Genomic DNA, 16102 nt, shown 5'->3' with positions numbered 1-16102 from the left:
TGGGTTGAGGATACATCCTAGTTGTTTGAGGTGTGGCCAGTTTCAGATGAGGAAAAGAGACAGCGATTGGTGGAAAGCTTAAGGGGAGGGGCAGGCCATGTGGTCCGCGATCTGAGAGCGGCACGCCCTTCGGCTTCCCTGTCAGAATGTTTGGACACTTTGGAGGGAGTGTTTGGACTGTCAGGAGATCCCTGGAAACATTTAGCAGAGTTTCAACGGATGGGGCAGAGAAGAGGGGAAAAGCTCTCAGAATACGTTTTCCGGCTGGAAGGGAAGCTTACGGGACTGCGGCGACGAGGGGTAGTGAGGGCGGACGAAGTGGCAAAGTTGAGGATGAGCCAGATATGTAGAGGTTCCTGGGAAGATGACAGGGTGGCTTGGAGTATCCGGCAGTCATTTAAGTGGAGCCCCCCTCCATCATTCGGGCAGCTGATTAGAGAGGTACGGGCAGAGGAGAGTGCTTTGAGCCGACCAGGGGGTTCGGACCACCGAGGACGGTCTTCAGCGGTTCAGGAGGTGGTAGCCGGGGTGAGATCAGAGAAATCCAAGGAGTCCCCAGGGGAGTCGGAGGAGGACAGCGGACGGGGTTTTGGGGGGGGAGTCGGAGGAGAGACAGAGAGGACGGCGGAGAGACGGGGAGGACGGCGGAGAGACGGGGAGTCGGAGGAGAGACGAGGAGGACGGTGGACGTGCGAAGAGGCTCCGGTCGATCACTCCGGGTGGTCCCGAGCCGTGAGTCGACAGGATCCGGGTGGTCGTCGGGCATCGATTGAGCTCCAACGGTTGCGCGCGAAGAACGTGGACTTTGATAAGTGTTGGCACCTTTTTTTTTCATTACTTTCCTCTCTATCAAATTTATATTAATGTCATAGAATTAGTAATATCTATAAAGAGTACCTGTTAAAATTTACTGGGTGTGCTGGCTGATGATTGATGTTTGGGCTTGATTTGGGCGGCAACCAACCCTGTGGGGAGTGTTGAGGCAGGTGCTGGGTGGGATGTCCCCTAGACATATACGAGCCAACATAATGGAATGTTACATTAGTTTAAAAGGTTTTGATTATTTTTAAATATTGACTACCTGCACAAGGCAGAAAAGTTTAGATCCAATTTGCCTATGTGTTTTTAGATTTCAAATTCCCCTCAACAATCAAGACAGAAAAGATGCATTACTATTGATCAAATTTATTTCATTGTGATAGGTTTAACTGTGCAGTCACACAGTTGTTCCTTTAACAAATTAATATTCTTCTCAGAAAAACAGTCCATCTTTTAACCAGTAAGTTCAAGGGATGGAGGTTGAACATCATTGAAACACAGCCATTTGTCACCTGATCTGAATAATTGCTAGCAATAGCAAGTGTTGCTCTTTTGAATTTAGTAATCACTACGCCTGAGTCAATCTTGAATGATGAACTCAGTACTTTCTCCACTACCATCCAGCTGTTCAAATTTTCTTCTCTGCATTGTCACTCTCCTCAACAATCCTGGTAGATTAATGGGATAGTTATGAAAGAAGATCGTGGACCTTTGTTTATAAAAGATGGAAATGAAAGCAGAGGGTGAGAACACAGACCAGGAATATAAAAGTTACAAAATGTTGGGCTGTGTGATGTGTCCTGCTAATATACCATGGGCTTTAAGTTCAACACTTAAATTTATAGCTTTGACAAACAGAGAACTATGTTCTCTCTCCTTGTCTCATAGCTTGTCCTCAGAGTAACTCCCTGCCTCACTCAATCAGAGGTATTCCCTCTGTTCTGGCTGCTTGCACAGGCGTGCACATAAATATATCTACTCTGCAACTTGATGCTAACTTGTATTCTCTCCTTCCCAGTTTTGGCAAAAGATCTTCAAACCAAAATGTTAATGCTGCTTCTCTTTCCACAGATGCTACATGTTGGTACCAATGACATAGATAGGACAAGGGAGGAGGCCCTGAAGAGAGATTTCTGGGAGTTAGGAAGGAAGCTGAGAAGCAGGACCTCCAGGGTAGTAATCTTGGGATTGCTACCTGTGCCACGTGCTAGCGGGGCAAGAATAGTAGGATCAGACAGATGAATGCGTGACTGAGAGACTGGTGCAGGAGGCAGGGCTTCAGATTCTTGGGATCTCTTCTGGGGGAAGTATAACCTGATCAAAATGGACAGATTACACCTGAACCCGAAGGGGACCAATATCCTGGCAGGAAAGTTTAATAGAGCTGTTAGGGAGGGTTTAAACTAATTTGGCAGGGGGATGGGAACCGGAATGATAGAGCGGAAGAAGTGGAAAACAGAAATAAATCTAAGATAGTGAGCAGTAAAGATGTCAGGAAAGACAGGCAGATGATGGGGCAAATTTGTAGCCATTGGGATGAGTTGCAGTGCAATAAAGTTGCACTGAAATCAAAGCAAAAAGTACCAAATACTGGTCTTAAGGTGTTATACTTAAATGCACACAGCATAAGGAATAAGGTGGATGATCTGGTTAACAACAGATGGTGCAATTAGGGTCATATTACGATCGAGGAACGTGCTTGTAGACCGGATATTGAACTTTTTACTGTTGGACTTCGGCCATATTCCACCGAAATACAACCGAGATGGGCGGCACAGGAGGTCGTTCCTGCCTGTGGCCATTGAACTTACAGCTCCTCCCGTGGAGGGTCAGACACCCTGAGCCAATAGACGGGTCCTGGATTTATTTTCTGTCTGGCATAGTTTGCATTTTGTTGTTTGATTGTTTGTGGTTTTTGTATTGCTATATTTTTGCTCTATTCTTGGTTGGTGCAGCTGTATATAAACCCAGTTTCCCTCAGGATCAATAAAGTATATCTATCTATCTTGTCGTACAGCTACAGATTGGCAGGTATGATATTGTGGCCATCACTGAGACCTGGCTAAAGGATGCATGTCTCTGGGAGCTGAACATCCAAGGATACATGGTGTATCGGAAGGATAGGAAGGTAGGCAGAGGGGGAGGCGTGGCTTTATTGGTAAGAAATGATATTAAATCATTAGAAAGAGGTGATATAGGATCGGAAGGTGCAGAATCTTTATGGGTTGAGCTAAGAAATCGCAGGGGTAAAAGGACCCTGATGGCAGTTATTTATAGGCCTCCAAACAGCTGCAGGGATGTGGACTACAAATTACAACTGGAAGTAGAAAAGGCTTGTCAGAAGGGCAGTGTTATGATAATTGTGGGGGATTTTAACATGCGAGTGGATTGGGAAAATCAGGTCAGCACTGGATCTCAAGAGAGAGAATTTGTAGAATGTCTGCGAGATGGCTTTTTAGAACAGCTTGTTGTTGAGCCCACTAGGGGGTCGGCTGTACTGGATTGGGTATTGTGTAATGAACCGGAGGTGATTAGAGAGATTGAAGTGAAGGAACCCTTAGGAGACAGTGATCATAACATGATTGAGTTCACTGTGAAATTTGAAAAAGAGAAGCCAAAATCTGATGTGTCGGTATTTCAGTGGAGTAAAGGAAATTACAGTGGCATGAGAGAGGAACTGGCCAAAGTTGACTGGAAAGGGACAGTGGTGGGAAAGACGGCAGAGCAGCAGTGGCTGGAGTTTATGAGAGAAGTGAGAAAGGTGCAAGACAGGTATATTCCAAAAAAGAAATTTTCGAATGGAAAAAGGATGCAACCGTGGTTGACAAGAGAAGTCAAAGCCAAAGTTAAAGCAAAGGAGAGGGCATACAAGGAAGCAAAAATTAGTGGGAAGACAGAGGATTGGGAAGTTTTTAAAAGCTTACAAAAGGAAACTAAGAAGGTCATTAAGAGGGAAAAGATTAACTATGAAAGGAAGCTAGCAAAAATATCAAAGAGGATACTAAAAGCTCTTTCAAGTATATAAAGAGTAAAAGACAGGTGAGAGTAGATATAGGACCGATAGAAAATGATGCTGGAGAAATTGTAATGGGAGATAAGGAGATGGCGGAGAAACTGAACAAGTATTTTGCATCAGTCTTCACTGAGGAAGACATCAGCAGTATACCGGACACTCAAGGGTGTCAGGGAAGAGAAGTGTGTGCAGTCACAATTACGACAGAGAAAGTACTCAGGAAGCTGAATAGTCTAAAGGTAGATAAATCTCCCGGACCAGATGGAATGCACCCTCATGTTCTGAAGGAAGTAGCTGTGGAGATTGCGGAGGCATTGGCGATGATCTTTCAAAAGCAGATAGATTCTGGCATGGTTCTGGAGGACTGGAAGATTGCAAATGTCACTCCGCTATTTAAGAAGGGGGCAAAGAAGCAAAAAGGAAATTATAGACCTGTTAGCTTGACATCGGTGGTTGGAAAGTTGTTGGAGTCGATTGTCAAGGATGAGGTTACAGAGTACCTGGAGGCATATGACAAGATAGGCAGAAGTCAGCATGGATTCCTTAAAGGAAAATCCTGCCTGACAAACCTATTACAATTTTTTGAGGAAATTACCAGTAGGCTAGACAAGGGAGATGCAGTGGATGTTGTACATTTGGATTTTCAGAAGGCCTTTGACAAGGTGCCACACATGAGGCTACTTAACAAGATAAAAGCCCATGGAATTACGGGAAAGTTACATACGTGGATAGAGCGTTGGCTGATTGGCAGGAAACAGAGAGTGGGAATAAAGGGATCCTATTCTGGTTGGCTGCCGGTTACCAGTGGTGTTCCACAAGGGTCCGTGTTGGGGCTGCTTCTTTTTACATTGTACATCAACGATTTGGATTATGGAATAGATGGCTTTGTGGCTAAGTTTGCTGATGATACAAAGATAGGTGGAGGGGCTGGTAGTGCAGAGGAAACAGAGAGACTGCAGAGAGACTTGGATAGATTGGAAAAATGGGCAAAGAAGTGGTAAATGAAATACAATGTTGGAAAGTGTATGGTTATGCACTTTGGCAGAAGAAATAAACAGGCAGACTCTTATTTAAATGGGGAAAGAATTCAAAGTTCTGAGATGCAATGGGACTTGGGAGTCCTTGTACAGGATACCCTTAAGGTTAACCTCCAGGTTGAGTCGGTGGTGAAGAAGGTGAATGCAATGTTGGCATTCATTTCTGGAGGAATAGAGTATAGGAGCAGGGATGTGATGTTGAGGCTCTATAAGGCACTGGTGAGACCTCACTTGGAGTACTGTGGGCAGTTTTGGTCTCCTTACTTAAGAAAGGATGTGCTGACGTTGGAGAGGGTACAGAGAAGATTCACTAGAATGATTCCGGGAATGAGAGGGTTAGCATATGAGGAATGTTTGTCTGCTCATGGACTGTATTCCTTAGAGTTTAGAAGAATGAGGGGAGACCTTATAGAAATATTTCGAATGTTGAAAGGCATGGACAGAGTGGATGTGGCAAAGTTGTTTCCCATGATGGGGGAGTCTAGTACGAGGGGGCATGACTTAAGGATTGAAGGGCGCCCATTCAGAACAGAGATGCGAAGAGATTTTTTTAGTCAGAGGGTGGTGAATCTATGGAATTTGTTGCCATGGGCAGCAGTGGAGGCTAAGTCATTGGGTGTATTTAAGGCAGAGATTGATAGGTATCTGAGTAGCCAGGGCATCAAAGGTTATGGTGAGAAGGCGGGGGAGTGGGACTAAATGGGAGAATGTATCAGCTCATGATAAAATGGTGGAGCAGACTCGATGGGCCGAATGGCCGACTTCTCCTTTGTCCTTTGTCTTATGACCTGCTGAACGTTTAGAATATTTTCTGTTATTATATACTGTATAACTTACATGATCAAACAATTGTCCATTGTTCTGCTGAGTGGGAATGCTCTGATCTAGTTCTTAGCAATCCTGGACATTGTATCAAGCAGAACCTGATGGCCTGAACTTAGAGTTCTATCTGATTTGAGCTGAACTTCAAACCCATACACTCAACACCACTACCCTTCACCATCTCCCTCATGCAGCCCTTGCCTCAGCTAAAATTGTCACTTTTGTTTTTGCAACTTCAGTGATTAATTTATTACTATTTTTGCTGTATGATCTATTTTTCCCATTTCATAAACATAAGCTCATCTAAAACTTTTTTTACTTCATCCTTTCTGGGATACCAAATTACCCTTGCAAATCTAGTGATGAGCTGCCTTCTGGAACTGAAGATATACCCAGAACTGCTGGAGATATACCCAGTACTATTGGGTAGGAAGTTCTGGGATTTAGACCCAATAATGATGAAAAGTCAATGATGTACGTCCATATCTGGATGATGCAAAACTTGGAGAGGAAATTGCAAGTTCAAAGGTCAAAGTAAATGTATTATCAAAATACATATATTTCACCATATGAGATTCCATATATATCACCCGGAGAATCAGTTTCCTGCAGGCATACACAGAAAATCCAAGAAACATAACAGAATCAATGAAAGACTGCACCCAACAGGACAGACAAACAACCAATGTTGAAAAGAAAAAAATCAATAAGTGAGCAATAAACATTGAGAACATGAGATGATGAGTCTTTGACAGTATGTCCACGGGTTGTGGGAAAGTTCAGTGATGGAGTGAGTGAAGCTATCCCTCTGGTTCAAGAGCCTGATGGTTGAGGGGTAATAATTGTTCTTGAACTTAATGGTGTGGGTCCTGAAGCTCCTGTACCTCCTTCCTGATGGAAACAGTGAGAAGACAGCATGGCCCGTATGGTGGGGGTTCTCGAGGACTCTTGATAAAGGATGCTACTTTCCTGTGACAGCACTCCATGTAGATATGCTCAATAGTGGGGAGGGCTTTACCTATGATGGTCTGGGTAACATCCACTACTTTTTGTAGGTTTTTCTGTTTAAGGTCTTTGGTATTTCCATACCTGGCCATGATGCAACCAGTCAATATACTCTCCACCACACATCTGTAGAAGTTTGTCAAAGTTTTAGATGTTTGCCAAGTGTTTGCAAACTTCGTAAACAGGAAGTAGAGGTGCTGCTATGCTTTCTTCATAATTGCACTTACGTGCTGGGCCTAGGCAGATCCTCTGAAATGATAATGCTGAGAAATTTAAATTTGATGACCCTCTGATTCCCTGATGAGAACTGGTTCATGAACCTCCAGTTTCCTCCTCCTGAAGTCAACACTTGGTCTTTCTAACTTTGGGTGAGAGGTTGTTGTTGTGGCACCACTCAGCCAGATTTTCAGCCACTCAGCCACAGATTTCAGTCAATTGTCATCACGTTTGATTCAGCAAATGATAGAGGCACCATCAACTGACTTAAATATGGCATTAGAGCTGTGCTTAGCCTCACAGTCTTAAGTATAAAGGGCATAGAGCAGGAGTCGAAATAACGCAGCCTTGTAGTGCGCCTCTGCTGATGGAGATTGTGGAGAAGATGTTGCCAATCCTAATGGGCTGGAGTCTGCAAGTGAGGAGATTGAGGACCCAATTGCATAAGAAGGTATTGAGGTTAAGGTCTTTGAGGGGATGATAGTATTTGCTTTGTTGTCACTGATGTTGCCTGTTTTCACTTGGTAAGAGGTAACAGCATTCAAGCCCTACCACAACTGGATTCAACTTTGGTCCAGAATTGCCACTTTACCCATGAATTGGGCTTTCCAAAGATCGTACCTGGACCTATTGAAACAGATGTTCTCAGGGAAACGTACTGAAGAAATGTGGCAAATGTCCAGGGGATATTTGCATGGATTTCTGAGTAGGTACGTTCCAATGAGACATGGAAAGGATGGTACGGTACAAGATCCATGGTGCACAAAGGCTGTTGTAAATCTAGTCAAAAAGAAAAGAAGAGCTTATGAAAGGTTCAAAAAAACTAGGTAATGATATGAATCTTGAAGATTATGAGGCTCGCAGGAAGGAGCTTAAGAATGAAATTAAGGAGAGCCAGAAGGGGCCATGGGAAGGCCTTGGCGGACAGGATTAAGGAAAACCCCAAGGCATTCTACAAGTATGTGAAGAGAAAGAGGATAAGACATGAGAGAATAGGACCAATCAAGTGTGACAATGGAAATAGCGGAGGTACTTAATGAATGCTTTGTTTCAGTATTCACTATGGAAAAGAGTATTGACGATTGTAGGGATGACTTGCAGCGGACTGAAAAGCTTGAGAATGTAGATATTAGGAAAGAGGATGTGCTGTAGCTTTTGGAAAGCATCAAGTTGGATAAGTCAACGGGACCAGACAGGATGTACCCCAGGCTACTGTTGGAAGTGAGGGAAGAGATTGCTGAGCCTCTGGCAATGATCTTTGCATCATCAATGGGGACGGGATAGGTTCTGGAGGATTGGAGGGTTGCAGATGTTGTTCCCTTATTCAAGAAAGGGAGTAGAGATAGCCCAGGAAATTATAGACCAGTGAGTCTTACTTCAGTGGTTGGTAAGTTGATGAAGGAGATCCTGAGAGGCAGGATTTATGAACATTTGGAGGGGTATAATATGATTAGGAATATTCATATTGTCATTTTGCATTTTGTCAAAGGCAGGTCATGCCTTACAAGCCTGATTGAATTTTTTGAGGATGCGACTAAGCACATTGATGAAGGTAGAGCTGTAGATGTAGTGTATATGGATTTCAGCAAGGCATTTGATGAGGTACCCCATGCAAAGCTTATTGAGAAAATAAAGAGACATGGGATCCTGGGGCCATTGTTTTGTGGATCCAGAACTGGCTTGCCCACAGAAGGCCAAGAGTGGTTGGAGTCAGGTCATATTCTGCATGGAGGCTGGTGACCAGTGGTGTGCCTCAGGGATCTGTTCTGGGACCCCTACTCTTCGTGATTTTTATAAATGACCTGGATGAGGAAGTGGAGGGATGGGTTAGTAAATTTGCTGATGACACAAAAGTTGGGTGTGTTGTGGATAGTGTGGAGGGCTGTCAGAGGTTACAACAGGACATTGATAGGATGCAAAACTGGGCTGAGAAGTGGCAGATGGAGTTCAACCCAGATAAGTGTTAGGTGGTTCATTTTGGTATGTCAAATATGATGGCAGAATATAGTATTAATGGTAAGACTCTTGGCAGTGTGGAGGATCAGAGAGATCTTGGGGTCTGAGTCCATAGGACACTCAAAGCTGCTACACAGGTTGACTCTGTGGTTAAGAAGGTATATGGTGCATTGGCTTTCATCAATCGTGGAATTGAGTTTGAGCCGAGAGGTAATGTTGCAGCTATATAGGACCGGGACCCTGGTCACACCCCACTTGGAGTACTGTGCTCAATTCTGGTCGTCTCACTACAGGAAGGATGTAGAAACGATAGAAAGGATGCAGAGGAGATTTACACGGATGTTGCCTGGATTGGGGAGCATGCCTTATGAGAATAGGTTGAGTGAAATCGGCCTTTTCTCCTTGGAGCGACAGAGGATGAGAGGTGACTTGATAGAAGTGTACAAGATAATGAGTGATATTGATCATGTGGATAGTCAGAGGCTTTTCCCCAGGGATGAAATGGCTAACACGAGAGGGCATAGTTTTAAGGTGCTTGGAAGTAAGTACAGAGGAGATGTCAGGGGTAATTTTTTTTATGCAGAGAGTGGTGAGTGCGTGGAATGGGCTGCCGGTGGAGGTGGAAACAATAGGGCCTTTTAAGAGACTCCTGGATGGCTACATGGAACTTAGAAGAATAGAAGGCTATGGGTAAAGCCTAGGTAGTTCTAAGGTAGGGACATGTTTGGCACAGCTTTGTGGGCTGAAGGGCCTGTATTGTGCTGTATGTTTTCTATGTTTCTATCGTATCTCACTTGGTCACTAGGTCTGAATGCCATTAATCTGGCCCTCAGCTGATTACGGATCTTATAGTTCATCTGGGGCTTCTGCTTGGGGAAGACCCTGACTGATTTTGTGGAGTCACACTCGTCAACGACTGCTTTTATGAAGTCCATGACAGCTGTGATGTATTCGTTCAGATTCTCTGGTGAGTCCTTGAACACTGCCCAGTCCACCAACTCAAAGCAATCCCGTAACACTCCTCTGCCTCCCACAACCACCTCTTTCTTATCCTTGCCTCTGGATCCTTGCTCTTCAGCCTGGCTGTATCCATTCAGGAGGAGGACAGCCACGTGATCAGACTTCCTGAAATGCAGTGTAGGCATGGAACAGTAGGCATTCCTAATCGTGGTATAGCAGTGATCAAGTCCGTTAGGACAGCTGGTGCTGCAGGTAATATGTTGACGATAATTGGGCACTTATTTCTGCAAACAAGCCTGAGTGAAGTCCCCAACAAAGATTTGAAAGGTGAGGTTTCTTTTTTGCCAAGGTTAGCACACGATATCTTGACTGCCTGTTTAACATCACCCTATGGCAGTATGTAAACTGCAATGAGGATTATGAAGGAGGACTCTTTTGGTAAGTAGAACCATTAGCACTTAATTGTTAGGTGTTTCCAGTCAGGGAAACAAGACCTCTGCTTCCAAGCACCACAAAGAGTTTATCATGAAACGTACCCCTACCTTTTGCCTTCCCCAAATCAGTAGTCCAGTCCATCTAGTGTATCAAGAGTCATCGGGTCTTACCGATGTAGCCAACAATTCCAGAGTGAGCCATGTCTCCATGAAACACAGAACACAGCAATTCCTCATTTCCCTCTGATACAGCAATCTTGCTCTTAGGTCCTCTATCTTGTTCTCCAGCAACTGTACATTTGCTAACAAGATGCTGGGTAGAGGGTATTTCTTTCCACAGTATTTCAGTCTAGCTTGGTGTCCACCTCTCCTTCCTCTCTTTCAGGCATGGCGATTCACCTTCATCTGCTTAAGGATGCCATACCTGTATGCTTGAGAGTTAAGTCCACCAAGTCATTTAGAAGACCATGAAACCACTAGTTCATTAAGACAGTTCAAAAGTGCGTTGCTTAAAGGGAAATTACAGGCTGCAGATTGCAGTGAGAGTAATTCAGTAGATGTATATTTAGAACAGAGGTTTACAACCTGGGGTCTACAGATCCTTACTTAATGGTATTGGTCCATGGAATAAATAAGGTTGGGAACCCCTGATATAGAAGTTTTGTAAGCAGTCCTCAACATGTAGCCGTGGTCCACTGACACTATCTTGGACCAGTCAAGTGGTGAATTTTCCATATATTTACTGCCCTTGTCCTTCTGGGCTATAGAGTTTCAGGTTGAGGGAGGTGCCAACACAGTAGCCTCTAAAAGTAACTGTAAATAGTACATGCTGTCGTTGAAGAGAGAAGATGTTTAGGATTCTTAATGGGTGCCAATCAAGTGAGCTACTTTGTCCTGGATGGGTTCCTGAGAGTTTAAGATGCACTAATCCCTGGCAAGTGGATCATATTCCTGTCCTTTACCTTGTGAGATGGTCTAACAACTTTGAGGTGTCTGGAGGTGAGCACGCTAGCAGGCTCATAGATCCAATATTGACCCATAGAACGTTAGCAGTTGGGAACATAGTAACGACAATACTATTGAATTGAAGGTCACTGATTAGAATCTTATTGGTGAGATCCTAAACCCTCACTTGTACCATATCTCACCCGCGATCAATCCTGTATTCTTGAGCAATACAGGCTTCCCATGTCACATTTTAATGCTTTTATTCTTGTGCTTTTCTCCTTCCTTAGTCTTATTTCTCCCTATTTCCATAACTCTCACGATCCTACAAAAATCTGTTTATCCTATCCAGCCCCTTGTGTAGCCTGGACATTTTTATCACAACCATGACTTACGTCACCTACAGCTAAAACATTGGAACTCCTTTGCTGAATCTCTCTCCTTTAAGGTACTAGTTACATTTCCCACTTCGAACTTGCTTTTGGCTACCGATTTCACTGACTCTTTCTTTGGCCTGGTGTTAAATTTTGTCTTCTTGTTTCATAAAGTGCCTTGGGATGTTTGAATACTTTTTAAATACAGGTTTGGAAAAAGCCAAGCAAAACTGCAGGCCTTGCTAATCTCGTTCACCTTCCTGAACAAGTTGGCACAGCAGTGTCTCCGTTCCTAAGAGGATTGAGGCAAGCAAGCCAGCACCCCCCACCAACACCAGCTTACCTGTCTTTCACAGGAGCACCACTGACAGCATCCTGACAAGTTGCATCTCTATCTGATATGGGAGCAGTCGAGCATCAGACCAGAGGTCCCTACAAAGGACTGTGAGAACAGCCGAGAGGATCATAGGGGTCTCCCTACCATCCTTCGGGGACATTTATCAGGAGCGCTGCACACGTAAGGCCCTTAGTATTATTAAGGATCTCACCCATCCTCTTCCACTTCCATCAGGCAGGAGAGTATGATGCATAAAAACAGAAATGGTCGGGGTGGGAAACAGTTTCTTCCCCCAGGCCATTAGGCTTCCAAGCTCCGTGCCGCATCGTATTTGAAATGTCACTGGTTAATGTCACTGGGCTGCTTTTTTTTTACATTGGGGCCACTTCTTTTTGCATTGTACATCAACGATTTGGATTATGGAATAGATGGCTTTGTGGCTAAGTTTGCTGATGATACAAAGATAGGCGGAGGGGCCAGTAGTGCTGAGGAAACAGAGAGTCTGCAGAGAGACTTGGATAGATTGGAAGAATGGTCAAAGAAGTGGCAAATGAAATACAATGTTGGAAAGTGTATGGTTCTGCACTTTGGCAGAAGAAATAAACGGGCAGACTATTATTTAAAAGGGGAGAGAATTCAAAGTTCTGAGATGCAACGGGACTTGGGAGTCCTCGTACAGGATACCCTTAAGGTTAACCTCCAGGTTGAGTCGGTGGTGAAGAAGGCGAATGCAATGTTGGCATTCATTTCTAGAGGAATAGAGTATAGGAGCAGGGATGTGATGTTGAGGCTCTATAAGGCACTGGTGAGCTCACTTGAGCACTGTGGGCAGTTTTGGTCTCCTTATTTAAGAAAGGATGTGCTGACATTGGAGAGGGTACAGAGAAGATTCACTAGAATGATTCCGAGAATGAGAGGGTTAACATATGAGCAACGTTTGTCCGCTCTTGGACTGTGTTCCTTGGAGTTTAGAAGAATGAGGGGAGACCTCAGAAACATTTTGAATGTTGAAAGGCATGGACAGAGTGGATGTGGCAAAGTTGTTTCCCATGATGGGGGAGTCTAGTACGAGAGGGCATGACTTCAGGATTGAAGGGCGCCCATTCAGAACAGAGATGCGAAGAGATTTTTTTAGTCAGAGGGTGGTGAATCTATAGAATTTGTTGCCACGGGCGGCAGTGGAGGCCAAGCCATTGGGTGTATTTAAGGCAGAGCTTGATAGGTATCTGAGTAGCCAGGGCATCAAAGGTTATGGTGAGAAGGTGGGAGAGTGGGACTAAATGGAAGAATGGATCAGCTTATGATAAAATGGTGGAGCAGACTCGATGGGTCGAATAGCTGACTTCTGCTCCTTTGTCTTATGGTCTTTATGGTTAATGGTTCTGTACCTTACAATATTTAATTTATGCATTTTAGTTTGTTATTCATGGGTCTTCACTAAGGAGGACATAAATAATCTTTCAGAAATAGTAGGGGACAGAGGATCCAGTGAGATGGAGGAACTGAGCGAAGTACATGTTAGTAGGGAAGTGGTGTTAGGTAAATTGAAGGGATTAAAGGCAGATAAATCCCCAGGGCCAGATGGTCTGCATCCCAAAGTGCTTATGGAAATAGCCCAAGAAATAGTGGATGAATTAGTGATAATTTTTCAAAACTCGTTAGATTCTGGACTAGCTCCTGAGGATTGGAGGGTGGCTAATGTAACCCCACTTTTTAAAAAAGGAGGGAGAGAGAAACTGGGGAATCATAGACCGGTTAGCCTAATGTCGGTGGTGGGGAAACTGCTGGAGTCAGTTATCAAAGATGTGATAACAGCACATTTGGAAAGCGGTGAAATCATCGGACAAAGTCAGCATGGATTTGTGAAAGGAAAATCATGTCTGACGAATCTCATAGAATTTTTTGAGGATGTAACTAGTAGAGTGGATAGGGGAGAACCAGTGGATGTGGTATATTTGGATTTTCAAAAGGCTTTTGACAAGATCCCACACAGGAGATTAGTGTGCAAACTTAAAGCACACGGTATTGGGGGTAGGGTATTGGTGTGGGTGGAGAATTGGTTAGCAGACAGGAAGCAAAGAGTGGGAATAAACGGGACCTTTTCAGAATGGCAGGCGGTGACTAGTGGGGTACCGCAAGGCTCAGTGCTGGGGCCCCAGTTGTTTACAATATATATTAATGACTTGGATGAGGGAATTAAATGCAGCATCTCCAAGTTTGCAGATGACACGAAGCTGGGCGGCAGTGTTAGCTGTGAGGAGGATGCTAAGAGGATGCAGGGTGACTTGGATAGGTTGGGTGAGTGGGCAAATTCATGGCAGATGCAATTTAATGTGGATAAATGTGAGGTTATCCACTTAGGTGGCAAGAACAGGAAAACAGATTATTATCTGAATGGTGGCTGATTAGGAAAAAGGGAGGTGCAACAAGACCTGGGTGTCATTATACACCAGTCATTGAAAGTGGGCATGCAGGTACAGCAGGCGGTGAAAAAGGCGAATGGTATGCTGGCATTTATAGCGAGAGGATTCGAGTACAGGAGCAGGGAGGTACTACTGCAGTTGTACAAGGCCTTGGTGAGACCACACCTGGAGTATTGTGTGCAGTTTTGGTCCCCTAATCTGAGGAAAGACATCCTTGCCATAGAGGGAGTACAAAGAAGGTTCACCAGATTGATTTCTGGGATGGCAGGACTTTCATATGAAGAAAGACTGGATGAACTAGGCTTGTACTCGTTGGAATTTAGAAGATTGAGGGGGGATCTGATTGAAACGTATAAAATCCTAAAGGGATTGGACAGGCTAGATGCAGGAAGATTTTTCCCGATGTTGGGGAAGTCCAGAACAAGGGGTCACAGTTTGAGGATAAAGGGGAAGCCTTTTAGGACTGAGATTAGGAAAAACTTCTTCACACAGAGAGTGGTGAATCTGTGGAATTCTCTGCCACAGGAAGCAGTTGAGGCCAGTTCATTGGCTATATTTAAGAGGGAGTTAGATATGGCCCTTGTGGCTACGGGGATCAGGGGGTATGGAGGGAAGGCTGGTGCAGGGTTCTGAGTTGGATGATCAGCCATGATCATAATAAATGGCTTTGCAGGCTCGAAGGGCTGAATGGCCTACTCCTGCACCTATTTTCTATGTTTCTATCTGTAGATTTTATGGTTACCTTCATAAGCTATCCTGTGCTTTCCACCCTGGTTTGGAGAAACGTCTAGTTTCTATATACATTATATACTTGTAAATGACAATAAACTTAACCTGACTGGACTTGACGTCATAATTCTGGCATAAAAACCAGCAACAAATGGGCCTCTACATCAGTTAGTGCTAAGTTCACTAAGATTAAAGATGTTTAGTAATAATGGCAATACTCATCAAAAAGGCTGGATCCTTCTTGGCTACAATCTGGACTCTTTTGATTTAGTGGTGGAGAGGAGGCCACTAAACAAACTGTTATCCATTATGGACAATCTGGCACGTCCTCTCCATGACCTACTGAATAAGCAGCAGAGCACCTTTTGGTACTGACTCATTCAGCGCCACTGTGACAAAATCTTTCCTTTCAAATGCAATAAGCATATACAGCAGTTCATTTCTGTGTGACAGGAGAGCACACATCATAATACAATAGTCTGTTTTATTATTTTGTACATTATTGCACATTGTTAAATCATTATTGTGTATATTATTATTCTGTACTTTATCATTAGTTAAGTCTGCACACTGCTAAGTGTGTTTTTAAATGTTGCTGCTATAATGAAAATTTCTCACTCTGGATCAATGAAGTTATTATTATTAGTATTTTCTGAATAATTCTGTATCAATTCTCCATCATACTCCATCCATTAATATAGAGTCATGGAATCATAGAACACTAAAACACAGAAACAGGCCCTTTGCACCATCCAGTCTGTGCTGAGCTACTAATCTACTTAGTTCCATCGACCAGTTTTTACCATAATTTTACCAGTCTTATTTATTGATATTACATTCTCTGCAGCAGACCACTGTAGAATGACGCTAGAAATTCACTGCAAAATAGGCTACAGACCAAGTACAGATAAATAGGATTAGTCTAGAAAGGACTTGATGTTCTGCACACTGGGCCAAAGGGCTTGTTTCTGTGTTGTGTGACTTGATCACTCTACACCAAAATAATCAGATCCTGAATATGGACAGAATAAT

The 16102-nt window shown here is 43.7% G+C and overlaps 1 protein-coding gene across 3 annotated transcripts in view; it reads right to left on the bottom strand.

Moving 5' to 3' along the window:
- LOC140198951 (T-cell receptor-associated transmembrane adapter 1-like) overlaps positions 1 to 16102 on the bottom strand; it is a 36027-nt gene that overhangs the window by 6941 nt on the left and 12984 nt on the right. For 2 of the 3 annotated variants that reach the window (XM_072260253.1, XM_072260255.1), the window contains one exon: positions 898 to 1005. The exons of the other annotated variant lie outside the window; for it this stretch is intronic. In XM_072260253.1, coding sequence (XP_072116354.1) covers positions 898 to 1005 — 108 coding nt within the window. The remainder of the gene's footprint in view (positions 1 to 897; positions 1006 to 16102) is intronic. 3 annotated transcript variants of the gene reach the window in all.

The sequence above is a fragment of the Mobula birostris genome, chromosome 6 (assembly GCF_030028105.1).
Source record: "Mobula birostris isolate sMobBir1 chromosome 6, sMobBir1.hap1, whole genome shotgun sequence".
Taxonomy (NCBI): domain Eukaryota; kingdom Metazoa; phylum Chordata; class Chondrichthyes; order Myliobatiformes; family Myliobatidae; genus Mobula; species Mobula birostris.
Note: the sequence above shows the minus strand (reverse complement) of the source record. Positions and strands in the feature narration are given on the sequence as shown.